Source organism: Camellia sinensis, chromosome 5 (assembly GCF_055761805.1).
Source record: "Camellia sinensis isolate YWXY chromosome 5, ASM5576180v1, whole genome shotgun sequence".
Lineage (NCBI taxonomy): Eukaryota > Viridiplantae > Streptophyta > Magnoliopsida > Ericales > Theaceae > Camellia > Camellia sinensis.
In genome coordinates this window covers 53120573-53148011 of record NC_138965.1, presented here as the reverse complement: position 1 = coordinate 53148011, position 27439 = coordinate 53120573, and the positions used below count along the sequence as shown (strand labels likewise).

The window sequence follows — 27439 nt, the reverse complement described above, 5'->3', positions numbered from 1 at the left end:
CAACTCGACTGTTTGGTGTTTGGTTTTGCACCAAACACTTGTGTTTTTGTTTCTGAGGGTAGAGAGTAGCTTGTTAGCTACCCCTGGCACCCACCGGCCATGGCTTGAGGCCACCGGCCATGTTTTGAGCCTACCGGCCATTGGTGAAATATACCAATGGCCGGTCGGCATTTGGTGTGGCCGGCCGACCATATGTTTGGCCGACGGCATCCTTTTCTGACCGGTACCACTTTTTTGTCCTTTTCAGGCATGGTGCATGCCAGCTGTGCCAGTTGGAATGCACAAGACCTGCCCCCGTACATATATGTGGTTGTTTTCCACCTTTGACCCCTTTTTTTTGCACCCTTTGCTCAAAGCTTCTTGAGGAAGCTTTGACCCCTTGTCTTGACTTCCTCAAGAAGCTTGCACCTTTGGGGTAGCTTCCATTGGAAGCTTGGTTCTTTTGACCTTTTTGCAATAGCTTCTCTAAGAAGCTTGGGGCCTTTCCTTTGTCTATATAAGGAGCCTCCCCCTTCCTTTGTCTTGGTAGAGCAAAAAGCAGAGCAAGATATAGATATATATCTGATATACACTTTCTCTCTATATATCTCCCTCTCTCTTCTCATTTTGTGTGTGTTTTATAGCCTAAAATGTGTTTAGTTCATAGTATTGCACTAAAACACACACTATTACACCATACTTCGACTTGGGAGGCCTCGAGGGTTTGTTCTTGAAGTTTTGAGCTGATTTTGATCATAAGAAGGGGCCTGAGCTTGCTGTTCTTCAAGGGTTCTTCAAGGGTAACATTACTTACTTTATATTCCCCAATCTTGCACTAGCCTTTAGCCTATCTTGCTTACTGTTTTAGATTTTGTGTATAACTGAAAAAAGTCTTTTATTTTTATGCTTAAGACCTTTCATTAAGGTCATTTTGGTGTTGGGGGTCGACCTCTCCCTCTTAGGCCTTGTTTGGCCCCTTTTGTCCCCTCTTTGATTGAGCTTTGAACCTTTTGTATATTGGCCTTCTCACCACTGAATCCAGTGGATTTTCAGTGGTGAAGAAGAGGTTTTGAGGTCTTGCATAGGGGAGGGACACCCCTCTCCCCTTATGTCTCTTTTGCTTATGTTTAAGGCTTATAAAGGTAGCATGCATGCCTGGTTGTCTTTGGCTCCATTTCAGAGGTTTTTGGGTGTTTTTTGGTCATATTATACCTCTGTACCATGTTGGTTTGTTGACCCTTTGCATGCATAATACACTTGCTTTGTATTCCCCCATTTTGCCTAGAAATGCATCTTGCCATTAGACCATCATGCTTGCATTTGTTTGCCTAGCTTTGTGAAGTTTTTGGTCATATTTTACCATGCTTGAGGTCGATTGGGTGTTGATTTGGTCGTACCTTTCATGCTTTGTATAGTCGCTTTACATTCTAGCATGTTGGCATCGGGTGTGTGAGTCATTGGCATGCATTACCTTGGCTATTTCAGTAATTCAGACTCACTTATTATGTCATTCCAGACCATGTTTTGGGCTTACATGCTTGCATTTGTTATCCTTTCAATGCCTTGAAGAGATGTTGTCTTAGGCTCCATGTTTGAGTCCTTGTGCATGCCTATGTGTTTGAGTCCTTGGGCTGCCATTCATGTAGGTTTTAGGGTGTATTTTGATGCATTAAAACTCTGTTTTTGGTTGGAAACTCCATGCCATGTTTGGTGGGGGGAGGTGTATAATAATGCCCTTTTGGTGACCTTGAATGCCTTTGTTTTGATGCCCATTCGTAGCATGTTTTTTGGCCCTATCCCATGCATGTTCCAGCCCTGTTTTGGGAGTCCTCTAGGACTGTTTTAGGTCATTTTGGTCCATTGGAGTTTGATTAACATGGCCATGGTTTGACCCCTTTTGGTTGGCTTCAAGTTTGGATCATTGTTGCATGCCTTGCTTGCATGACATGGTTGATTTGGCATCTTCCTCTATGCATTTTTAGAGCTTAACATGTTAGCCTAGCATCCATGTTTGTCATCTTGTGAGTGTCCTTGAAAGCTGCCTTTCATGCCTTAGTCTTAGGCTCATTAGTTTGCATGCTTATTTTGCATGATTGACATCATTACATTGCTTGGTTTGGGGTGTCAAACCAAGCGAGAAGATTGAGGAGTGTTCGTACTCAAGGTGACGTAAGATGTCTCAATCCTCAGCCACCGATGTCCTTGATCTCAATATGATAGGGTATTGGCACCCATTTGTTTGTTGCATGCATTTACACCAAGTTGCAAACTTGGCCTCTTAGGCCATCATGCATCGAAATGCACAATTGATGGCCTGAGGGCCGAGGGCCACGCTCCCTGGAGTTCATTACATGATAGGGAGTGTGTCCATGCATACATTTGCTTGAAAATTCCATGCCATACACTGCTTGCCCTCTGCTGCTGTCAACTGTAGGTTTCAGTAGGAAGATTTGGCCGGCCGACAGTGTTGAGTGCCGACCGGCAAAGAATTTTTGGCCGAGAGCACAATATTTAGCCGATGAGAGTATTCCCATGGCTGGTAGCATATTCCTTTGGCCAGTAACATTCCACAACACTCAAGGAGCAGTTCTGGGGACTTTCAAAATTTTCAGAGGGGCAGGGCAGTGTTAACAGAGGCAACAATGCTATGGCAGCGAGTTTCCAAGCGGGGCGAGTCGAGCATGCATCATTCATGCATTCCGAGGCAGAGCTACGTCAATCTCTTTAAGCTTCACATTTAGTTTATTTTGTAATTAATTTGTTAATTAATTAAGGGTCTATAATAATTAATTAGCTAGGATAGTTGATTCATTATTCGGACTGTATTATTCTTTTGGTCCCTCCGAGCGAGGGTGTATTTGTAATAAGTGTGCGTGAGTGTGTGCATGTCTTCCAATCCCACGTCTTTCTTTCCTTTTATTTGCCCGCTTATGATGGTTAGACTAGGGCATATTTGAAATTAGCATACCTTATGCTATGCATGCGTGCATCCATACATTTGTCTTACATGCACTGGGCTTGGCATATCATACTAACCGCATTTGTATTTCAATTCCAAAGTTGAATACATGTTAGTTGTAGCATCATCACATGCCATCTTAGAATAGCCGAGCCTATTGTAGTTGCATCTTGTATGTGTTGCATTAGCCATCTTAACATGAGCTAGGATCATGCATTGATTACTAACTAGCTTTTGTTTTGGCTCGGAGTACTAGGTAAACTTTTATGCTTTAGCATCTTGCATGAGTGTGAGTGTTTGCCATGACAGCGTGCTTACCATGAGGCTATGTGCTTATGCGTTATAACTGTCTGAATGCATGTGGGTGAAAGTTGGGTTACTTGAATTGGAACAATGCATTGGATGCGAATTTTAAGTCCACTTGAGAGTGGCAAAACCATATTTTCTAAGCCCACTCGAGGGTGGCAAAATCCATGTCTTAGCCTACTCGCAGGTAGCACCATCAAACCATTCTCCAATAAACAAACATGAAATGTTTTGTTCCAATTTAGGCGACTTAGTCTATACTTGTTTGCTGTGCGCATCATGTAGTAAACCTAGGCTAATAACCGGAATAAGAACGCATAATGTTTTTAAAATCAGATATCATGATTAGTAGAGGCCGGTCTTTGGACCGGGCGAGAGGGGGTGCTCATAGCTGACCTTCCCCAATCGTACCCAAGTTCCCGAGCCGAGGCAACTTTGGTGATGACGGACACGTGGCCTTTGGCACTGAGTCAGTGTTTCCTAAATTCCCCCCATTAAAAAAAAATATTTAGGTGGCGACTCTGTATCTGGCAAAACAGTCCATGTTTGGCACTTCTTTTCTAAAAATCTATTTTTCTCAAAATGATTTGCCGGATTTGGACTCTTTGGTTCAGATTAAGAACCGTGACAATTCGAGAGTCCGAACTGTAGTGAGCCCCATATGAACAGAACGGGGGTTTTTCCTTCCGGGACGTTCGGGGACGTCTACAGTTTCTGGCGACTCTGCTGGGGATTTAGAGAGCTTGACTCGAACTCGTGATATCCTGTTTTGATTTCACTTATGTGTTTCTTTGCATTGCATGTGCATTGGTGCGCTCAGGACACCGTGTTTGCCATCTGCCATTCCTGAACGGTTTGCCGGAGGCTTGTCTTGTCAAGGCATAACCATAAGGCTGACCGGTTGTGGGCTTTGCCAGTATGGGAACACAAACCCCGATTTTTACCGGGGCACCCTTTTGACCATTCGACCTAGTGCATATTCGGAATCCATAGTAACCATTCCAAGCTAGGACAGGTTGCTTACCCGATTATAGGTTGTTTGAAACCGCCGCGTGCGTAGTGAAACCCTAGCTCCTGGCAAAATAGGACAGGGAAACCCTATCCCAACATAGGGGTGTCTTGGCTCTCATTTGTTTGCTATGTGCTTTTAGAGTGTATCTCTACAGGGAATGTGCATAACAGTTTGCAAGTCTGAGTAACAGGCCTGAGGGCATCACTATCAGTATTTGGGGAATCAGTTTTACCTAAGGGTATCAGTTTACAGGCAGAATTTTAGGCAGAATTCTATAAGGGGGCACAGTCATTCAGCTTTGCTCATATGGGTTATGGTGAAATCAGGCTGAGATGCTCTCTGTTTTCCCTTTTGCTAGGTAGTCCTGGAACCATAGCTTCAGAAGGCTTCGATATCCCCTGAGGTTCATCGGACTTGTGCTGATAGACTTTGTCAGGTCAGAGATTTAGTTCAAGGGCAATCAGTGCTCCTTTGCCAGAGGCAGGGTAAAAAGGCCAGTCAGGCACAGATCATCAGTCTTCAGATCAGCAGTCATTATCCATCTCACATGTGTGCGGTTGGGTTGAGATATCTGCTTTTACCACAGAGACAGATATACCGATAGATCAATTAGATTAGGGCAGTATGTCGGGTCTGGAAGAGATGGTACGCCAACTCCAGGATAGTATGAAAGTCATGCAGCAAGACGCTGTCCGTCAAGCAGAATTCGCCAAGCAACAGGCTGTGGTCATAGCCCAACAGGCAGAGACAATTTCCAGGTTAGAGCAGCAAACTAGAGTATCTACTTCACACCAGGCTCCTCCCCCACCAAGAGTTCCAACACTCGGGGAGACAGCTAATGTCCAGGAATATACGGACATTCCGACAGGGCCAGCTCCGCCCCCGATTCTACCTCGGTTATCTAAAACACCCACCAACCTACCAGACCCCCCCTTTGATGTCGAGACGGACCCCACAGCATTGAAAGTGAGCAAGCTTGAGAAATTGTTCAAGAAGTCTCAGGGGGCCCATTCCATTCCTGATATTAAAGATGGGTATACAGACTCAGCTGTGACGCTGCCAGACAGATTTAAGATGCCGCACATCGACCGCTTTGATGGATCTGGGGATCCCATGGTATATTTGCGGCTGTTTTTGGACATACTAAGGCCGATGGGCCTCACCAAATTACAGAAGCTATCATTGTTTGGCCGGACCCTGTATGGGATAGCCGCAATCTGGTATGGAAAATTGGAGAACTCTGTGAAACAGGATTGGGAAGAGATGGCTAAGGCCTTCAGTGATCAATACTCCTACAACGCACAAATTGAGGTCACAACTCGTGACCTTGAAGTCACCCGCCAAGAGCCAAAGGAGAGCTTCTCGGAATTCGTGGCCCGCTGGAGGGCCAAGGCCTAAATGATCACCATTAGGCCAACAGATAAAGATCAAATACGGATGGTTGTGCGCAACCTCCAGCCAAACTAATGCAAAAAATGATCGTGCTCCCCTTCCCGACCTTTTCAGATTTGCATGAGATGAGAGTACAGATCGAGGACGCTATGAAGCAGGGCCTCATTGACCAGGAGAAGGAGCAGCCTAGGAGGGCGTTTTCCCGTAATTCAAGTGCGACCACCAGCGGTGATGTAGCTGCAAAATCTTCTGAAGTGGGCATGGTTACCACCACCACACCAAGAGTAGCAACCCCCTTTGTTGGTACATCCACTTCAAACCCCCGAACTTCAGACTATCTACCCCAAGGCAAAAGGGTTTTCACCCCACTCTATATGCCTTTGTCTAAAGCCCTAGGGGTCCTACTCAGGAAAGGACATCTGAAACCGTTGGAACAACGGCCTCTACCCGATCCTTTCCCTCCAAAGCATGACCCGACTAAGTACTGTTCTTTTCATCAACAAATCGGTCATGACACCGACAGTTGCCCCCGTCTCCGCCACGAGATACAAAATTGATTGACAATAGGGTCATCCCCGTACCGGGTCCTGCAAAGTCTATCAGCACTTAATCAGTGAACTTGTGGGGGATAATGTGATGTGATCGAGGGATGAACCACCTGCGGGCGGCGCTCAGTTTACTCCAGATGTGGCGTATGGCACGCACTGTTTTAAGCATTTTACAAATGCTAGTTTTTGTGCTTTCTAACTTGGGTATTGGGTCAGTCTTGTCATTTTGTATTGAGTCAGTCTTTTCATACTGAGTCAGTTGGGTCTGTCTTGTTGTACCGAGTCAGTCCTGTTTTGTTGGAGTCTGGTGATTTTGGGGGTGTTACCTCATCACTTGCTTGTTTTGTGTTTGTCTTTTTTCTTGCTTTCTTTTGAATCTATTTCTGCCTTGGAGCCAGTTATGCCAACAGATCTGAATGGAACAACAGTGATTTTCACACTCTTGTGTTTGCTTCTGCCGTGTGCCAGTTGTGCCAGAAATTCTAAATAAGATGGTAGTATTTGACTAGAAGCTGTGTCTTTTCTGTGCCTTGAATTCATTGCATCGACCTAAGTTTTCCAAAACTTTTTTCGAAACATTGTGATAAAAATGAAGAGGAAGAAATTCCTCGGGTTTTGTAAAATTTGATCAATTGACAGAAAGAGAGGCATGCTAAGCCCTTAATGATCAAGATCATGCTTGTTAATGTGAGTACTGAGAAGGATCCTGACTTGATCCAGATTGGTTCTACATTGTCTTCAGCGTGAGCGATTTATCGCTTTCTTAAAAGATTTCAAAAAAAAAAAAAAAAATGTTTTGCGCGATCCTGCGAAGACCTGTGTGGAATCGCTCTTGAGATTGTGCAGCCTAGGATCACTCTCAACCTCAAGACTTGACCCCTCATTTTCAAACCTTGGACTAGAACTCAAAAAGTTCAAAGGTCAACTACAATGTGAGGCCTGTGTGGCCAGATTCGAAGCAGCTCGTGAATCAACGGCAAGAAAGTCAGATCAAGAAGATCAGATGTCATCAAAAGAAACTTGTAGAGCTAGATCAGAAGCACCCCTGGAACTAGGGGCAAAGAATTTCAAATGTGCTCGAAGAGCCGAAGATGAATCATTCCACAAATGAAAGGAGGTCGGCAAGAATGCCAAATCCCAGAAGGGAGGAAAGAAGAAGACATTACTGAAGGACAACCGAGTTCCTATCCGCAACACTAGGAGCAAATTCAGCCCCCATTGGATGGACTTCTACATCATCAGCAGACAGCAGCCATTCTCCTAGATTCAGATGACTTCAGGATCTCAAAACCATTTGACATGGACAAAGCTACACTTTTACCCTTGAGAGGCTCGCTAGGCCGAAAACCTGGAAGGGCAACCCAGGCAAAAGTTAGAGCAAATGAAAGAAAAAAATGCAAAGAAAAGATACAAAAAAAAAAGAAATGAAGAAAAATGAAGAAAAAAAAAGAATGAAAAAGAAAAGATAAAAAAAAAAAGAAATAAAATGAAAAGAAAAGTAAAAAAGAGCTCGCAAGGTTGAAAACCCGGAAGGGTGGCCTTGACAAAAGTTAGAGCGCAAAAGGTGAGGGTTAATACACGAGTGTACCTTAAACCTGAACTACGTAAGGCTTGATTCCCATGTTTGGGATACGTAGGCAACTTCATTCTGAAGTCCAGCCACAAACACTTCTAAATCAATTGTGTCCATGTAATGCTTTTGATCATCTTTGCCTTCTCTGTATCCGAGAATTTGGTTGTGTTCATCACTTTGAGGACTGACTACAATGCGCTGCGGTGCCATTCAAACAAGGGGCAACTTTCCGTTGCTACTCAGTGCGCTGCGGTGCCATTTAAACAAGGGGCAACTTTCCGTTGCCATGCAGCTCTCTTCGAGTAAGGGGCAGCTTTCCATTGTTTTGGATCGGAGGTCGTGCATCTCAAGAGTAGGTTCCGTGCTCGTTGAGTAATGACCGTTTGCAAAAATCGTTTTTGAGAATTTTTACTGAGGTTGACTAATTCTCTCGAAAATTATTCCATTTTTCTAAGACTGGACCATTTTCTTGGACCCAAAAAGGAAAATTTTCAGTGCTCATAACCTGACTTGCATGATTTCAAATCAAAAATCAAACAAGCACGTTAATCTAACTCTCATTTTGGTCAAAATTCTTTTAGTAGAAAGCCAAAAACAAAAATGGTCAAAATGATGAACTAGGGGCACAGTTGAGTCAGGCTTCCTGCATTTTTCCCAGTTTCAACATACTCGCCAAGAAGGGCACTCTACCTGCCAGAAGAGGGCACAACTGAAGTTAACAACAAAGGGCTGAAAGCTCTCTCATCCTCCAAGCAATGAGGTATCAAGCTAAGTGCGAAGCACGAACAGGAACGGATCAAGATATTCCACTCCTTTGTTTGGACAGATCTAATCACGTCCAAACTCCCCAGTAGAGCATCGTCAACCAATGTCAATTGCAGGTCTGCCGCACATCCAGCCACATCGCAACCCCTTTGTGGAAAAGTTCACTGTTGTGCGCAGAAGAAAAAGAATCCAACTGAATGCTAGGGGCAAGAGCCGCAACTTCTTGTTTATCCACCAACCACCCAGGGGAGGGATAAAAAAATGAGAGATTGAAGAATAGAGAGATGTGCGCTGAGAGAAAAAGTGAGAAAATGGCTTTTTCAGAAAAACAGAGATTGAGTGCCAAAGTGATGTGAGAATCACAAATGAGAAAAGGGTGGGGAACACTACCCGGAGAAATTGGCTCCTCGCAAACTGAAAAGTCTCTCGTCTTTGTAACACGTTTGTATATCGTGTCTTTTGTTTTGATTGTCTCGATTCTTGCTTTGAGTCGTTCCGAGTGTGTCTCGATGTGTTTAGGTTGTTTACCTTTTTGTTTTCCGTTATTGAGTCTTTTTCGCTGTATTCAGTTGTACGCTTAATACCCGGTCGAGAACTTATTTCTCAATTTCAAAAAAAAAAAATCATTTTGCGCTCCGAGTGCCGTGCCATTCTCCACATTTGTGCAAAACAAGATTCTCTCTTTCATAAACCGCAGAGTTCAACCCAGGTCATGTGAGAACAGTAGAACAAGGACCTATCTAGAGCTATATAGGTTTCAGACTGCAAAATAAAAGAAAAGAAGGAAAATTTGGAGCATCTTAGTGTGTTTCGACTTCAGCAAATTCCGAGACTGCATTCCGGGTGCACCTTTCAAGCCTCGCCATTTCTCTGGAGTATGAGTGTATCTCAACCCCAAGCTTAAGCCTGCTTCAAGTCAGAATAGCAATTAAAAGCAGCTGCAGATGTTATCTCTCGCCAATATAAACAGGGTGTACCCTTTTCAAGCGGAGTGTGTTACAAACCCCTCCGAGAGGTAAATCGGAGGTCGCGTTTGGATTTGGTCTCATTAAGGCTTGTATTTCCTTATTCGGTATTTTGTTTCAAACACCTTTTTGAAGTTGCACATTCATCGCATCGTTATGCACACCATTTCTCGCATTGTTATGCACACCATTCGTTACATTGTTATGCACATCTATCTAACATTGTTATGCACCGTTACACCTGCATTGTTATGCACATTATATTTGCATTGTCATGCACCTCTTCACTTGCATAGTCACGCACATTCCACTTGCATTGTTATGCACGCCCTTTTACACATTTTCAGAACACTGGGATACGTCCCTATGTTTCTCTACCTCTCTGAAACACCGGGATACGTCCCTATGTTTCTCCTTCATTCTGAAACACCGGGATACGTCCCTATGTTTCTCCTTCATTCTGAAACACCGGGATACGTCCCTATGTTTCTCCATCATTCCAAAACACCAGGATACGTCCCTATGTTTCTCCTTCATTCTGAAACACCGGGATACGTCCCTATGTTTCTCCTTCCTTCTGAAACACCGGGATACGTCCCTATGTTTCTACTTCCTTCTGAAACACCGGGATACGTCCCTATGTTTCTTCTCCTTTTCAAAACACCAGGATACGTCCCTATGTTTCTTCTTCATTCCGAAACACCGGGATACGTCCCTATGTTTCTTCTTCTTTTCCGAAACACCAGGATACGTCCCTATGTTTCTTCTCCTTTTCGAAACACCTGGGATACGTCCCTATGTTTCTTCTTCATTTTGAAACACCTGGGATACGTCCCTATGTTTCTTCTTCATTTCGAAACACCTGGGATACGTCCCTATGTTTCTCATTCCTTCCGAAACACCGGGATACGTCCCTATGTTTCTCATTCCTTTCCGAAACACCGGGATACATCCCTATGTTTCTCATTCCTTTCCGAAATACCGGGATACGTCCCTATGTTTCTCATTCCTTTCCAAAACGCCGAGATACGTCCCTATGTTTCTTCTTCTTTTCTAAAACACCGGGATACGTCCCTATGTTTCTCCTTCCTTCCGAAACACCGGGATACGTCCCTATGTTTCTCCTACCTTTTTGAAACACCGGGATACGTCCCTACGTTTCTCTTTCTTTTCGAAACACCGAGATACGTCCCTATGTTTCTCCTACCTATTCGAAACACCAGGATATGTCCCTATGTTTCTCCCCCCTTGGTTAAGAGCATTTGGAATACGTTCCAATGCTCACACCAATTCGAAACACCGAGATATGTCCCTATGTTTCTCACTCAATCCGAAACAGTGGGATATGTCCTAATGTTTCTCCTTCTTTGGTTACGAGCATTTGGAATACATTCCAATGCTTATACATTTTCGAAACACCGGGATATGTCCTTATGTTTCTCCCTCTTTGGTTAAGAGCATTTGGAATACGTTCCAATGCTTGAACCACTCTGAAACACCGGAATATGTCCCTATGTTTCTCCTTTTCCGAAGCACCGGGATACGTCCCTATGTTTCTTCCCCTTTTCCGAAACACTGGGATATGTCCCTATGTTTCTCTCTTTGCTCCTTCCTCACACAATTTCGGCGTGTTTGGAATTTGACTTAGGTTGCGTTGTATGCACTCCTAATTGTTTGTTTTGGACCTCCTCTCATGATTCTGGCATGGTTGGAGTTTGTCACCCTTTGCATCTTTACTATCATAGCATTTCATTCGCACTATCTTGCGCGCCTCACCTGTACTTGTTAGTGCATTGCATTGTTTTGAATATAAACCGGCTTCGCGAAAGCGTATAAGTCCAATTACAAGCCGGCTTCGTGAAAGCGTATAAGTCCAATTACAAGCCGGCTTCGTGAAAGCGTATAAGTCCAATTACAAACCGGCTTCGCGAAAGCGTATAAGTCCAATTAGAAACAGGCTTCGCGTAGCGTATAAGTCTAATTTTCAAACCGGCTTCGCGTAGTGTATAAGTCCAATTTTCAAACAGGCTTCGCGTAGCATATAAGTCCAATTTTCAAACCGGCTTCACGTAGCGTATAAGGCCAATTCTCAAAGTCTTCTTGCATATCATTTGCATCCTGCCCCTGAACTACGCTGGTTTGATTCCTTGCAAAGGGATACGTAGGCAGCCTGCGGGCACAACCATTTATTTATCTGTAGCTTGTATGCTTTGTCTAAGTCTTCGGCCTTGTCAAAAATGGGACGTCTCTGGGCTTTGACACTCACTCCCGTCATTTTTATGACTTTCGAGTTCTGTCAAAGAGGGACAACTGTAGACACCCCATTTTTGACCGTCCTTAAGACTTGGACGTCACCGATGGAACACTTGGTGATTACCCATGTTTGTGTTTCGTTTTGAGTTCCCGGAGGTCTCGGCTACGCGCCTTACTTCAGGATCTCTCAACTCGACTGTTCGGTGTTTGGTTTTCCACCAAACACTTGTGTTTTTGTTTCTGAGGGTAGAGAGTAGCTTGTTAGCTACCCCTGGCACCCACCGGCCATGGCTTGAGGCCACCGGCCATGTTTTGAGGCCACCGGTCATTGGTGAAATATACCAATGGCCGGTCGGCATTTGGTGTGGCCGGCCGACCATATGTTTGGCCGACGGCATCCTTTTCTGACCGGTACCACTTTTTTTGCCTTTTTCAGGCATTGTGCATGCCAGTTGTGCCAGCTGGAATGCACAAGACCTGCCCCCGTGCATATATGTGGTTGTTTTCCACCTTTGACCCCTTTTTTTTGCACCCTTTGCTCAAAGCTTCTTGAGGAAGCTTTGACCCCTTGTCTTGACTTTCTTAAGAAGCTTGCACCTTTAGGATAGCTTCCATTGGAAGCTTGGTTCTTTTGACCTTTTTGCAATAGCTTCTTTAAGAAGCTTGGGGCCTTTCCTTTGTCTATATAAAGAGCCTCCCCCTTCCTTTGTCTTGGTAGAGCAAAAAGCAGAGCAAGATATAGATATATATCTGATATACACTTTCTCTCTCTATATCTCCCTCTCTCTCCTCATTTTGTATGTGTTTTATAGCCTAAAAGTGTGTTTAGTTCATAGTATTGCACTAAAACACACTATTACACCATACTTCGACTTGGGAGGCCTCGAGGGTTTGTTCTTGAAGTTTTGAGCTAATTTTGATCATAAGAAGGGGCCTGAGCTTACTATTCTTCAAGGGTTCTTCAAGGGTAACATTACTTACTTTATATTCCCCAATCTTGCACTAGCCTTTAGCCTATCTTGCTTACTATTTTAGATTTTGTGTATAACTGAAAAAAGTCTTTTATTTTTATGCTTAAGACCTTTCATTAAGGTCATTTTGGTGTTGGGGGTCGACCTCTCCCTCTTAGGTCTTGTTTGGCCCCTTTTGTCCCCTCTTTGATTGAGCTTTGAACCTTTTGTATATTGGCCTTCTCACCACTGAATCCAGTGGATTTTCAGTGGTGAAGAAGAGGTTTTGAGGTCTTGCATAGGGGAGGGACACCCCTTACCTCTTATGTCTCTTTTGCTTATGTTCAAGGCTTATAAAGGTAGCATGCATGCCTAGTTGTCTTTGGCTCCATTTCAGAGGTTTTTGGGTGTTTTTTTGTCATATTATACCTCTGTACCATGTTGGTTTGTTGACCATTTGCATGCATAATACACTTGCTTTGTATTCCCCCATTTTGCCTAGAAATGCATCTTGCCATTAGATCATCATGCTTGCATTTGTTTGCCTAGCTTTGTGAAGTTTTTGGTCATATTTTGCCATGCTTGAGGTCTGTTGGGTGTTGATTTGGTCGTACCTTTCATGTTTCGTATAGTCTCTTTACATTCTAGCATGTTGGGATTGGGTGTGTGAGTCATTGGCATGCATTACCTTGGCTATTTCAATAATTCAGACTCACTTATTATGTCATTCCAGACCATGTTTTGGGCTTACATGCTTGCATTTGTTATCCTTTCAATGCCTTGAAGAGATGTGGTCTTAGGCTCCATGTTTGAGTCCTTGTACATGCCTATGTGTTTGAGTCCTTGGGCTGCCATTCATGTAGGTTTTAGGGTGTATTTTGATGCATTAAAACTCTGTTTTTGGTTGGAAACTCCATGCCATGTTTGGTAGGGGGAGGTGTATAATAATGCCCTTTTGGTGACCTTGAATGCTTTTGTTTTGATGCCCATTCGTAGCATGTTTTTTGGCCCTATCCCATGCATGTTCCAGCCCTGTTTTGGGAGTCCTCTAGGAGTGTTTTAGGTCATTTTGGTCCATTGGGGTTTGATTAACATGGCCATGATTTGACCCCTCTCCGTTGGCTTCAAGTTTGGATCATTGTTGCATGCCTTGCTTGCATGACATGGTTGATTTGGCATCTTCCTCTATGCATTTTCAGAGCTTAATATGTTAGCCTAGCATCCATGTTTGTCATCTTGTGAGTGTCCTTGAAAGCTGCCTTTCATGCCTTAGTCTTAGCCTCATTAGTTTGCATACTTATTTTGCATGATTGGCATCATTACATTGCTTGGTTTGGGGTGTCAAACCAAGCGCGAAGATTGAGGAATGTTCGTACTCAATGTGACGTAACACGTCTCAATCCTCGGCCACCGATGTCCTTGATCTCAATATGATAGGGTATTGGCACCCATTTGTTTGTTGCATGCATTTACACCAAGTTGCAAACTTGGCCTCTTAGGCCATCAAACATCGAAATGCACAATTGATGGCCTGAGGGCCGAGGGCCACGCTCCCTAGAGTTCATTACATGATAGGGAGTGTGTCAATGCATACATTTGCTTGAAAATTCCATGCCATACACTGCTTGCCCTCTGCTGCTGTCAACTGCAGGTTTCAGTAGGAAGATTTGGCCGGCCGGCAGTGTTGAGTGCCGACCGGCAAAGAATTTTTGGCCGAGAGCACAATATTTAGCCGATGAGAGTATTCCCATGGTCGGTAGCATATTCCTTTGGCCGGTAACATTCCACAATACTCAAGGAGCAGTTCTAGGGACTTTCAGAATTTTCAGAGGGAGAGGGCAGTGTTAACAGAGGCAACAGTGCTATGGCAGCGAGTTTCCGAGCGGGGCGAGTCAAGCATGCATCATTCGCGCATTCCGAGACAGAGCTGCAGCAGTCTCTTTAAGCTTCACATTTAGTTTATTTTGTAATTAATTTGTTAATTAATTAAGGGTCTGTAATAATTAATTAGCTAGGATAGTTGATTCATTATTCGGACTGTATTATTCTTTCGGTCCCTCCGAGCGAGGGCGTATTTGTAATAAGTGTGCGTGAGTGTGTGCATGTCTTCCAATCCCACGTCTTTCTTCCCTTTTATTTGCCCGCTTATGATGGTTAGACTAGGGCATATTTAAAATTAGCATACCTTATGCTATGCATGCGTACATCCATACATTTGTCTTACATGCACCGGGCTCGGCGTATCATACTAACTGTATTTGTATTTCAATTCCAAAGTTAAATACATGTTAGTTGTAGCATCATCACATGTCATCTTAGAATAGCCGAGCCTATTGTACTTGCATCTTGTATGTGTTACATTAGCCATCTTAACATGAGCTAGGATCATGCATTGATTACTAACTAGCTTTTGTTTTGGCTCGGAGTACTAGGTAAACTTTTATGCTTTAGCATCTTGCATGAGTGTGAGTGTTTGCCATGACAGCATGCTTACCATGAGGCTATGTGCTTACGCGTTATAACTGCCTGAATGCCTGTGGGTGAAGGTTGGGTTACTTGAATTGGAACAATGCATTGGATGCGAATTTTAAGCCCACTTGAGAGTGGCAAAACCATATTTTCTAAGCCCACTCGACGGTGGCAAAATCCATGTCTTAGCCTACTCGCGGGTAGCACCATCAAACCATTCTCCAATAAACAAACATGAAATGTTTTGTTCCAATTTAGGCGACTTAATCTATACTTGTTTGCTGTGCGCATCATGTAGTAAACCTAGGCTAATAACCGGAATAAGAACGCATAATGTTTTTAAAATCAGATATCATGATTAGTAGAGGCCGGTCTTTGGACCGGGCGAGAGGGGGTGCTCATAGCTGACCTTTCCCAATCGTACCCAAGTTCCCGAGCCGAGGCAATTTTGGTGATGATGGACACGTGGCCTTTGGCACCGAGTCAGGGTTTCCTAAATTCCCCCCATTAAAAAAAAATATTTAGGTGGCGACAATGTATCTGGCAAAGCAGTCCATGTTTGGCACTTCTTTTCTAAAAGTCTGTTTTTCTCAAAACGATTTGCCGGATTTGGGCTCTTTGGTTCAGATTAAGAACCGTGACAATTCGAGAGTCCGAACTGTAGTGAGCCCAATATGAACAGAACGGGGGTTCTTCCTCCCGGGACGTTCGGGGACGTCTACAAGAGGAAGGGATAAGATTAGGATAGAGATAAGACTTATTTAATGTTGTGTTTGTTTGTAGATTTGGAAAAAGAATTGAGATGGAGGTTTGGATTAAGTTGAGCCTTGGAAGGGAGATTATGATGGAGTAGGTGAAGGTGGTATTAGAAAAATAGTCCGTCAGACTTTTTTTTTTTTTTTTTTTTTTTTTTTTTTTAACATGTTGGGTATTTCTTTTAACATTAATGTTTAATTTTTTGTATTTTTTGTTAAGTAAAAATCATTGTTTTATTTGATTTATTTTTTTCTATTTTTTAAATGTTGGGCATTTTTCTTTTTTAACATTAATGTTTAATGTTTTTGTATTTTTTTATTTGTTTTATTATTTGATGTAAAAAATAATTTAACAATTCCTACATCAATAATTATTATCAAAATAAACACAATTTTATTTAATTCTCTCAATATCAATCCCTTCACTAATAATTTCCTCGCTATTTACGAATACCTTTCATTTTATGAGGCAAAGGACTCTAGAAATCAGTAGGAAAAATTGGGTCCTCACTGTCAGCTGAACTATTGTCTCTCTCTTCATCCATATGGGCTTTGCTTTTCTCTTTAAACTTCTTATCACACATCTGGGCCATATTTGTTGTCGTCCATTGGGCTACTGGATCACTAATAATAATTGGGCATGCGGGCCTGCCAAGGCTCAAGTCCAAATCCATAACATGTGGGCCCAACTCTTGGTTACCATATATTCCACCATCCCCTTTTATTACCTCGGTTTGGGCCACAAGCCAATCTACCATTCCCTCCACTTAAATGAACATTGAAGTCGAACTGTCCCTCTCCGTTGCCTATCACCAACTCATCTACTTGATGGGAATCTTCTGAAGACAACCAACAACCGACATCAATTCCCTTTTCCTGAAGCATTGATGACCACTCAGACCAATATTCATCAGCTTGTTCCAACGTCACTAACTGCTCATCACCTTCTAACTAATTCGGTTAGCCTAGTTGCTGAAGAACTTGAAGCATTAATTGCCCTTCCAGCCCTCATTGTCCGACCTCTGGGCCTCCATCCCCTATCAGAGTAGTAACCAGAGCCAGCATACTAGTACAATTTTGGGCTTCTATACTAAGAGGTTGTTTGGAATGACCTAAATAAGTGCACTTTTGGTCTTTTTACGAAAAGATGTGTAGAAAAGTAGAGAGGTGATGTGATAGAAAAAAGATAAAAAGATGGATTATTTGGTATTGCCAAACTTAATCGATGCTTGTGTTAATCTCCCATCCCAATTCGCCTCCCATGATGCCATAAAATCATCCATGCTTTGCCCACTGTTCCTGAATCGGAATACCCAGTAGAATGACTGCTATATCATCCTGAAGTTGTTCCTCCCTTGGATCTTCCGTCACCATTGGCCTCAGCCTAGTCGAAGCGCCCACTACTGTGGAATTCTATCATTCTCCATGTTGAACAAAAGCCCTCGTAGAGGCTGCATTGCATACATTAGATGAGCTTCTTGGCCAAGAATAACCGAGTTTAACCTTTGACGAATCTCCTCCAGCAGTGCATCAATTTCGGCGCTGGCCATTGATTGTATGGCCAACCTTTCCACAATTACGACAAATCTGAAAAATCCATTCATATCTACATTCAATCCACTTATCCTCCCCACATCTTGGCATCGAGTTCTTCTTTGAAAGGACTTGGGAAGCTAGCTCCTAAGGCCTAGAATGTGACATAATATAGCTGTTACAAGGCTATGCTATGGCCCATTACGAAAACATTGAAGATGATGTAGCTTAGAGGCTAATTAAGAGTAGAAGATTGTTAAGCTAAGAGTGGAGGACTGTTGAGGTGGTCTCCCAAGAAGGCCAATTTGATGGACTTATCAAGTTTGAGAAGAAGTGCCCAAGAGGAGTACATACCTAGGGTGTGCATAATACCGTCGAAACCGCCGAAACCGCACCGAACCGCACCGCCAAGGCAAATTCGTTATTATTTGCTAATCGAACCGCCGGTTTTTGGTAAGAAAAATGACAAATTCTAGTGACACTTTTATCAATCCGCCGGTTTCTATTTTTCTTCCAAACCGCACCGACCCACACCGCTATTAAATCATGTTTTATAAGATTCTAAAAATTCTTTTTTACTTAAGTTTGCTTGTTGTTCTATACCTTAGAATATAGTATTACATTACTGCTCGAGGGGAATTCAAGATATCAGTAATCCAAAATAAAGTTGGATTCCAATTCACTTTTCAAGATGTTTAACATCACGGTATCTCTCATCTTTTTTTTACTCTTTGATTTAAGTTTTGTAATTTGAATTGTATTTTTTATAAACCGCCAATCCGCCCGAACCGTCAAGGCAAATCCGCCATTATTTGCCAACCGAACCGCCGGTTTTTGATAAGGAAAATGACAAATTCTAGTGACACTTTTATCAATCCGCCACCCGCTATACGGTTTCTATTTTTCTTTCAAATCGCACCGACCCGCACCGCACACACCCCTATACATGTCCATCAAGGCATGACAATTACATTGTATTTAGTTTGAGGATTTGAAAAGAAATTTGGGAAGAGAAATGAAAAAAGTAAGTAAAATATGAATAAAATATATCTACATTTCATCTAATTTCACCCACATTTTTTTTTTTTTTTTTCAAATCTCTTCATAAATCTCCTCCTAAATTCCCCCAACCAAACACAAGGTTAGGGAAACAAATATTCCCATATGATTCATGAGATACGTGGCATTACCCTATTAGGTAGCCAATGTACACTTATAAATTAAACACATTTTCCACAACTTAGTGAATTTTGGAGAAAATCGAGACCCTGTAGTCACTTTGAGAGTTGTCGTACCTTTCCCTAATTTTGTTGGCCTTACCCACTCAATGACTGATCCTTTTCTCTTCTGCTTACAATTCACATTTCTCACATCTCTAATGATGCAAATATTTGTATTCCATTTTTGGGCCTCCCACAAAATAAATAAATAAACAAAAAACAAGCTCCAAAACCTCAAAACATAATAAGCTTCCCAAAAAACCCTAGACTAAGTTCTTGTGAAACCCCAAATATTGGCAAACTCATGAACACAATTGAATCGAACACAAATAAACATTTTTGGCATTACTACGTCACAACTGTTATCATCAGCACCACCAACATTCTACTAGTACCCTCGCAGTCACTACTATCACTACCATTACTACTATCACCCTCAATGTAGCACTTGTGACCACCTTACCACTACTTTCACCATTTCTATGCCACTACAACACAACCACCTCCACCACCCCTTCATTATTGCTACATCAACCACCATACAATGACACAAACCATCAATGCTGTTGGAAGAGAGAACGGTCAATCGTTGAGTTGTTTCTAAAAGATTGAAAAATCATATAAAGTTTGATTTTATTTTTAACTCAACAAGATAATCTGTAAAATTTCAAAAATTAATTTGTATTCCTAGGCCCATTGGATCAATTTATAAAAACTTAAAAAACTTTAAGATAGAATTTTTTATATACTGTAGAAAAAATTAATAAAAAAATATAAATTTTTTTGAAATTCTATCAATTGACACCACTAAGTGTAATAGTTCCATGCCCATCATCATATTTTGGGAGAATTATCAGTGATGATTTTTAAAAATTATTAAATATTAATAAAAGAAATTATAATTATAATTATTAATATTTGTAATATTTATTATTTTTTTAAATTATTTTTCTGCCAAGACTGCCGTGTGTTATTTGCCTATCACATATCATTTCCGTTCCGAATTTGCTGCCAATTCCATCCCATTTCTTGTCCGCTACTGCCTACCATCCATCCATTCATATTTTTGTTTTGGGTAAATTACAAATCCACTTAATGAGATTTGCTTAAAATATGAATTATTCTTTGTAATTTAAAACATTACAAATATCTCTCTGTCAAAATTTTTTATTTAACAAAATTAATTAAAAAAGTGAAATTTCTAACTGTTCACCAATACAATAATAAAATTATCTGAATTATTAATTGAAATAAAATTTTAACATTATTAAAAACTGTTAATTAACTTGATGATTTATTAATAAAATGACCTATTTGTTACAAAATTAAAAACCTTAGGAACATAATATAGTTTCTAGAACTACAGAAAATAATTTATAATTTAAATAAATCTCAAGCGATATGTTTATAATTTACCCTTTTATTTTTTATTTTTCAAGTTCCGTCCCCATCACTATCAACATAAACGGAATACGACGGTACTACTTTTTAACAGAATAGAATGCTTAAACGAAAATATTTTAGAACTCTAAAATATGAGCTTTAAATGAGCTCTAGGGGCGGATTCCACTTTATTGATGTGATGTTTTAGCTTTATCTTTTTTTTTTTTTAACCTTTACCACATCATTAGAGTTTTTTTTAAAACTTAAAATTTAGAACTCTCTATCATTGTTGAATGTTTAAATTACAACTTTTTCGATTTTCTGGAATAGTTAGTGGGTATTTCTGACAATTATCTCGTAAATTTTTTAGTCTCGGCGTGAATGATTTACCTTTGATTAGACCAAAGAAGGGATTAGTCAAGGTACACGCAAGAAAGTTAAATACCCCACACTATAACAACTAAGAGTTTTAGAGGCAAAATATTTTGGTCTCAAAAAGTAAAAATTTTGTTGTAAAAGGCATTTAGAGATCAATTTCTATTGTTATGAAGATAGTCGCTAAAAGGTCGTCTCGAAAAATCCAAAATAAAGCTTTTAGCGACAAAATTTTGAAAATGTCACTAATAAATAGATTTTTAAAGACAAAATAATTTGGTCTCAAAATGGTTTATTTTTTGAGAAAAAAAATTTGGTCCCAAAAGGATAATAATTCATCACTAATATCTAATTTTTGTTACTAAAAATATAATAACGGCACTTTTTACAACAAAAATATTTGGTACCTAAAAAATAATTTTGTCCCTAAATTTTGATCTCTAAAACCTAAATTTTTTATAGTGCCACACTGTTGAACCAAAAAAAAAAAAAAAAAAAAAAAGAATGCTTAAATTACGTAATGAGTCATGTTGGTTTGTAACATTCAGACACAGTAGTGATGAGAAGAGAAGAAATATCGATGGAAGGATCCAAAGTAAGAAAAATAACAAGCCAGAAATGAATAAGACGTTAATAAAAAAGGATAAATTCTATTTTGTCCCATTTATATGTTTCGTTTTTTTCTTTTATTTTGACCTTTAAAGTTTTTTTTTTGTTTTTTTTTATTTTGACTCTTTATGTTTTAAATTTTTCTCAATTTACTTTTAAAACTAATTTATATTAAGAATTAGTTAGAAAAATTTTACGTTAATTGTCACATAACATAAATAAAAAAAATATATTATTATATTGAGATTTGAAATTGTGTCAAAGGTGTGAAGTATATATAATAAAATATTTTTACGGCAATGTATTATTTTTTGTCTAATGTTAGACCAAAAAAACTTAAAATATGAAATATGAAAGTAAGAAAAAAAATAAAACAAATTTTAAAGTTCAAAGTGAAAAAATGACCAAATATTAAGGGTGCAAAATGCAACAAATAAAGAAAAGAACACCCTAAAAACAAGGAAATAAAGCATGCAGAAAGTAGTATTCAAAGGCTTTTGCTTACGCACCTAGCCGTTTCTCATGCATATCGTATCTCTTCCCAACTAGAGTTGCACATTTAAATTGCCACAACACACTTGTTTTCATGCCCATCCTTTTTCCTTACTACTTTCTTTTCTTTTCTTTTTTCTTTCTTTCATTGCTGAGAGCGACACGAGAATTTGTGATCAATGGAGGTTTTGGGTGATGGACGGGTGTGGAATATTATAATTGTTAGGAGGGTGGTGATGTACATGTTGTTGATGGTGCAATATTGCTCATATGGGGTGTTGGGATTACAGTTTAGGTCGATGTATGTGTTTGGGGATTCATTGGTGGATGATGGCAACAACAACTTCCTTGACTCCATTGCTAAATCAAACTATTATCCTTACGGCTGTGATTTCCCCAGAGGCCCTACCGGTCGATTCTCTAATGGAAAAACATTTGTTGATTTTCTTGGTAACTCTATCTTTCTTCTTCTACCTCTACTCCATTCTTGTCAAAATTTAATTTCTATATATATATCTATATATACGGGTTATTTTAATAGACACATCCTTCTAACGGTGTATACCATATGCAATTTATGACATTTGTAATATTAATTATTACAAATATCATAACCAAATCACTTTCAGTCATAATTAAAATAAATAAAAACACAAAAGCAAATTAGACTGTTTACACAAGCCAACTGGCATCCACCATCTGTTACCACTTTACCACCACCTTGATTATTTCCATGCCACTGCAACAATACCACTTATACCGTCCTTTTACTATCATTACATCTGCCACAACTACTACAACTACAAAATTAACCATCACAGGCATCACTGCCAACCACCACTATCATTATGACTACCACTATTGTTGCCACTACCATTGCTCTATTTACCACCACTGCAACTATTACCCCACCTTATCATCACTTTAGTCGTAGTCACCATGATCAACACCACACCACTCGGGTTCTTTAGAGTGGAGAGGGGCACCTCGGTGCAACCACCATTATTGTCACCACTATCACAAATATATATATATATATATAAAATTTTAAAAATGAATATATAATTTTTCTTCAAAAAGATTCTTACAAAAAATTGGTGTAAAGTAACTATAAGAAAAAAAAAAAAAAAAATTGGAAAAACTACACATCAGTGGAGTTATAGAAAAATATTTACAGATTAGTAAAAAAATTTATAAATTTAATTATTAATATTTATAAATTTTATCATTGATTTGAATTTTTATTTATTTATTTATAAATACAGAGTTGTAATTCTTCACAAAAAAAAAAAAAAATAAATAAAAAAATTGACCACTTGTAAGAGAGTAAATAAACTTGGTAGCAAAGTTTACCGTTGTAGTATGAGAATGGTATATTCGGTTTAAAATGTTTTGAAAATTTTCTATTGTAGACTAATCTAGCTCATCGCAACCAATAACAAAATAATATATAATTTTTTTATGCTTGTAAGTAATATCTAATTAAACATATAATATTTTTCTTATAATAAAAGGGAAGTTAAAAAAAATAAAAATAAAATAAAGTCTGATTCCTTTTCGAGTTGTAGGATGCCCACCTTTCACTTCAACGTTGAGGTAAGTTGTTTTGCCTGATGGAGCTCCTTTGTGTATTAAAAAAATTTGAAAGTAATTGAATATTAATTAGGAAAGCGTCATTTAAAAAGATTTCAATAAAGTTAATTAATCCCTAATTAAAAAAAATACAGCATTTTTGGAAAAAAAAATTGTCAAATTAATATAATTTAAAATCAAGGATGATCCCCAATATAATGAAAAAAAAAGCCGCAACACATGAATTTTTAAATTCAAAAAATAAAACCTCAAGAATTAAAATTTAAGCTAAAAGACCTACAACATATTGTAATGTATAATATAATAATAGATGGTGTGATTTAGGGGTCGGCATCGATCTATTGGTCCGTCCAATTTGCCCAGTCTAGTCTCTTTCTTTTTTTTTTTTTTTTTTTTAGAGTTTAGAAAGGTTGTTTTTACCCATAGGATTAGATTGGACGAATATTTTCAACCCGATATATTAATAGCTGGGTTTGATATTTATACGTTCAACTCAGCCTGGCTAGTCCGGCCCGCTATTAAATTAATTATAATATATTAAAAAATATATATTTTTTTATTGGAATCTAGACTTTACTTTGTTAATTTTATTGAAATTCACATTTGTGGTGATGATATATATTATTGTTGATGATGATATAATTTTTATTTTATTTTTTTGGCTTTTCATGACTTCTTAAAATTATATAAGTTCTGTTGATATAACATTTTTTTTTAAATGTATCACTATTATTTTTTTTAAAAAACAAGTATGATAAAATCATACAAATAAAATTAATATATAATTTTTTTTCTTCATATATGATCTATAATAAAGGCACCAACATTAGATATAAAATCAATTTATAATGATGTCAGTATAATGTGTGATTGAATTTAATTACAAAATATTTTTAATTTTTTTTAACATGTAGCTCGATAAATGAGTTTAAAATTTATAATTATTTTTTAGACTGGACTTTAATAAATGTAAAAATCCAATGTTAAGACCGAACAGAACTTGAACAAACACAAAATCATTATTAGGATATAATGCCGGCCCGGTCCAAAACGAGGAATGCCCACCCCTTACATAAAGAGAAGGCTTTCCTCTAATCAAGCAATTAGACTAGAGAGTTAAGTGGGGACATGGGCCCATCCCGGGCCACCATAGTGATTTAAATGGTTTATTTTTGTGTTCATCCGGTAAGAAATCAAATTGACTGGTCATGGATTATATGGTTGGATTACATTAAAAATATATATATATATATATATATAGATGAAAAGTATGATTTTGATACTTACAAAGAAAATGGATTCATTTTTTCGAAATAAATATGATCCAATCATTTGGCTTAAAATATCTTATAAACTTAATTTTTTACATAAATAATTTGTTTGACGGAAGGAATCACCCAATCCCCAAAATTGGACATCCAATCCAATTACTGAATGGGAGGACCATAGAAAGGCACCTCCATCTAAACCCTAAATCCTAAATCACTATAATCATTAGGATACATTTGATTTCTACATTGGCATACATAATAATAATATTATTATTATATGGAATCGAAGAGTTTTGTGATTAAAGATTTTGGATCGTGCAAGTGTTATTCATTTAAAATTATCTAAATCAATAGTCTAAATTAAAAACTAAAAGATAATTTTTTTTCTATATTTTTAGAAATTGAGTTATGTATTGATGAAGTTTTTGTGTTACAGGAGAGAAGTTGGGTATCCCTGCACCTCCACCATATGCAGATCCCACCACAACTGGACCTAGAATTGTTGGGGGAGTCAATTATGCTTCTGCAGCTGCTGGCATCCTTGATGAAACTGGACAACACTATGTATTATTCCTTTCTTTCCCACATTCACTTCATTTTTTTTTTTTTTTTTTTTGTAATTTTATCAAGAAAAATAAATTTGATGGATGAATGGATGGACATAGGGATATCGGTATAGCCTAAGCCAGCAGGTGATAAACTTTGAGAACACATTGAGCCAACTAAGAACAATGATGAGCGGAACCAACCTGACTCAATACTTGTCCACTTCCTTAGCGGTTATGGTTTTTGGAAGCAATGACTACATTAACTACTACCTCTTGCCTTCCCTCTACCCTTCCACCGTCACTTACACTCCTTCCACCTTCGCCAACCTTCTCCTTAATCACTATGCTCGTCAAATTCAGGTTATTTCATTACTTCTATTCCTTATTTCTCTTCTCTTCTCGTATTTTCATGTTTCCATTACATTCCTCTAGCTAACAGCTTTTAGTTTTCTTTCTTTTTTTTTTTTTTTTTTTTTGGATCAGCGAAAACAAAGGTTTATTGATAAAAGCAAATGTATAGACGAACACATTGTGACGAAACATCAATAAAGAAGCTAATAGCTATTAGCTAATACATATTAGCTAATACATACTAGTAGTGTTGTTTTAATAAAATTGTAATAATGAATGTTAATGTTGTTGGTTGCAGGCATTGTATAGTGTGGGACTAAGGAAATTTTTTATAGCAGGAATTGGACCACTTGGTTGCATCCCTAACCAGTTGGCCACAGGGCAGGCATTGCCTGGAAGATGTGTTGACTATGTAAATCAGATTCTGGGTAGCTTCAATGAAGGGCTTAGATCGTTAGTCACTATATTCAACAATGGCACCACCCATCCTGGTGCCATTTTTGTCTATGGCAATACTTATGGCATTTTTGGTGACATCCTCAATAACCATGCTGCCTATGGTATGCTATATACTCTAATTTCTATCATATCATTTCCCAATACTCCCTTATTATTAGTTTCCTGTACTATTACTATAATATTATATCATCTTTAAATCTCTAATCCCAATTTTTATGCTACTTCTTTGGCTTAAATACATTAATATCACTTCTTATAATATATGCCCTTTTTTTTATTTTGGTTCCTAATACTTCATTTGTATAATTTTGGTCCCAATTTAAGATCATTTCTGTTCAAATTTCCGTACAAAATTTGTCCAAATTTAAATTATGTCGAACCAGTGTGGGATGAAATGCGATAAAGGAAAGGGGTTGGGGGTGGGTACATGGCCTACAAATGGCATTTAGCCTTCTCTGAATTATCATTTATTAAATGGCTCAACAACATAATTGGGTTTTTCTTGGTGTTTTTTCTCTCTAAGTTATATGGAGGGTATGGGGACGACCACCACTGTCTAGGTTGGAATTGGGATCAACAAGAAAAGAATTAAGGGATAGGTGGTGGTACAAATGGAGGAGGAGGAAACCATGTCTACACATAACCCTTTGCCTTAATGTTGTCACTCCGCCTCTAAGAGTAGGTACAAGGCCTAAATATCGTTTAAGCATTTGTGAAACCCCTCTCTCTAAGTAAAAACGTCGACAAAAAAGTAAGCAAATTAAATGAACTAATCATTTGATAGGAAAAAAATGCTATAATAATCTCCTAACAAGGGCCTAATGCTAATGGTTTCTACTATGTCTAGTATGGTACTTCAATATTCGTGATTGTGAGTTTTAAATTTAAAATGTAAAGATTTTCTTCAAATGGAAAAGAAAAGAGAGAAAGAGAGAGAGAGAGAGATGTGATGATAACTTTAGAGTTGATTCATGTATATTTTGGTTTGCATGTAGGGTTCAATGTTGTGGATAGGGCATGTTGTGGAATAGGGAGGAACCAGGGACAGATAACGTGTCTACCCTTTGCAGTCCCATGTTCAAACAGGAGTCAATATGTCTTTTGGGATGCTTTTCATCCAACGCAATCTGCCGCTGCAATCCTTGCTCAAAGGGCCTATTCTGGTCCGCCAAATGATTGCTATCCTATCAATGTTCAACAAATGACTCTGTTTAATTGTTGATTTCTTTATGGTTGTAACTCTATATGAATGCAGATCTTGTATTCAAGTTTGCATGACAGTGCTGTCAAAATAAAGCCACTAAGTATTTGGCATTCCCAAAGGATTGTTTATGAATTAGTTGATGATATCATAATTCTTGTTTATGGGTTTGATTGTGTTTATCCATATTTATTACTTTATGAACTTTATTATGGTCATACTTATTCCAATTTTTATGTTATTTAGGGATGAGGTAAATTAACATTGGGGTAAAATTAGCTTCAATTTACAGTTTGTACTCTGAAGGCTTAGTTTGTCGAGAGAATGAGATATTTATTACCAAATAATAGATTAAGTGGACTTGTTTGATAAGCATAGTTTTGGGTGTGTTGGTTTTTTCAATTTTATCCATTCTTCTATTAATCCAAGTCTTTATTTTGATCACCAATATTTTTTCCATTTGAATTCTTCACTTGGG

General features: G+C 38.8%; 1 protein-coding gene across 1 annotated transcript; it reads left to right on the top strand.

Annotated features, from left to right (window-relative positions):
- Positions 1-21573: 21573 nt before the first annotated feature.
- Positions 21574-27064, top strand: LOC114288669 (GDSL esterase/lipase At1g71250). Its single transcript, XM_028232225.2, has 5 exons — positions 21574-21988; positions 24839-24966; positions 25068-25310; positions 25600-25861; positions 26756-27064. The coding sequence occupies exons 1-5, from the start codon at positions 21718-21720 to the stop codon at positions 26980-26982; spliced, it is 1131 nt and encodes a 376-aa protein (XP_028088026.2). The 5' UTR covers positions 21574-21717; the 3' UTR covers positions 26983-27064.
- Positions 27065-27439: the final 375 nt, after the last annotated feature.

Coding starts and splice junctions, on each gene's coding strand:
- LOC114288669 (XM_028232225.2), top strand. CDS start 21,718: ATGGAGGTTTTGGGTGATGGACGGGTGTGGAATATTATAATTGTTAGG. Junction 21,989..24,838: donor AACATTTGTTGATTTTCTTG/GTAACTCTATCT, acceptor TTTGTGTTACAG/GAGAGAAGTTGGGTATCCCT. Junction 25,862..26,755: donor CAATAACCATGCTGCCTATG/GTATGCTATATA, acceptor GTTTGCATGTAG/GGTTCAATGTTGTGGATAGG.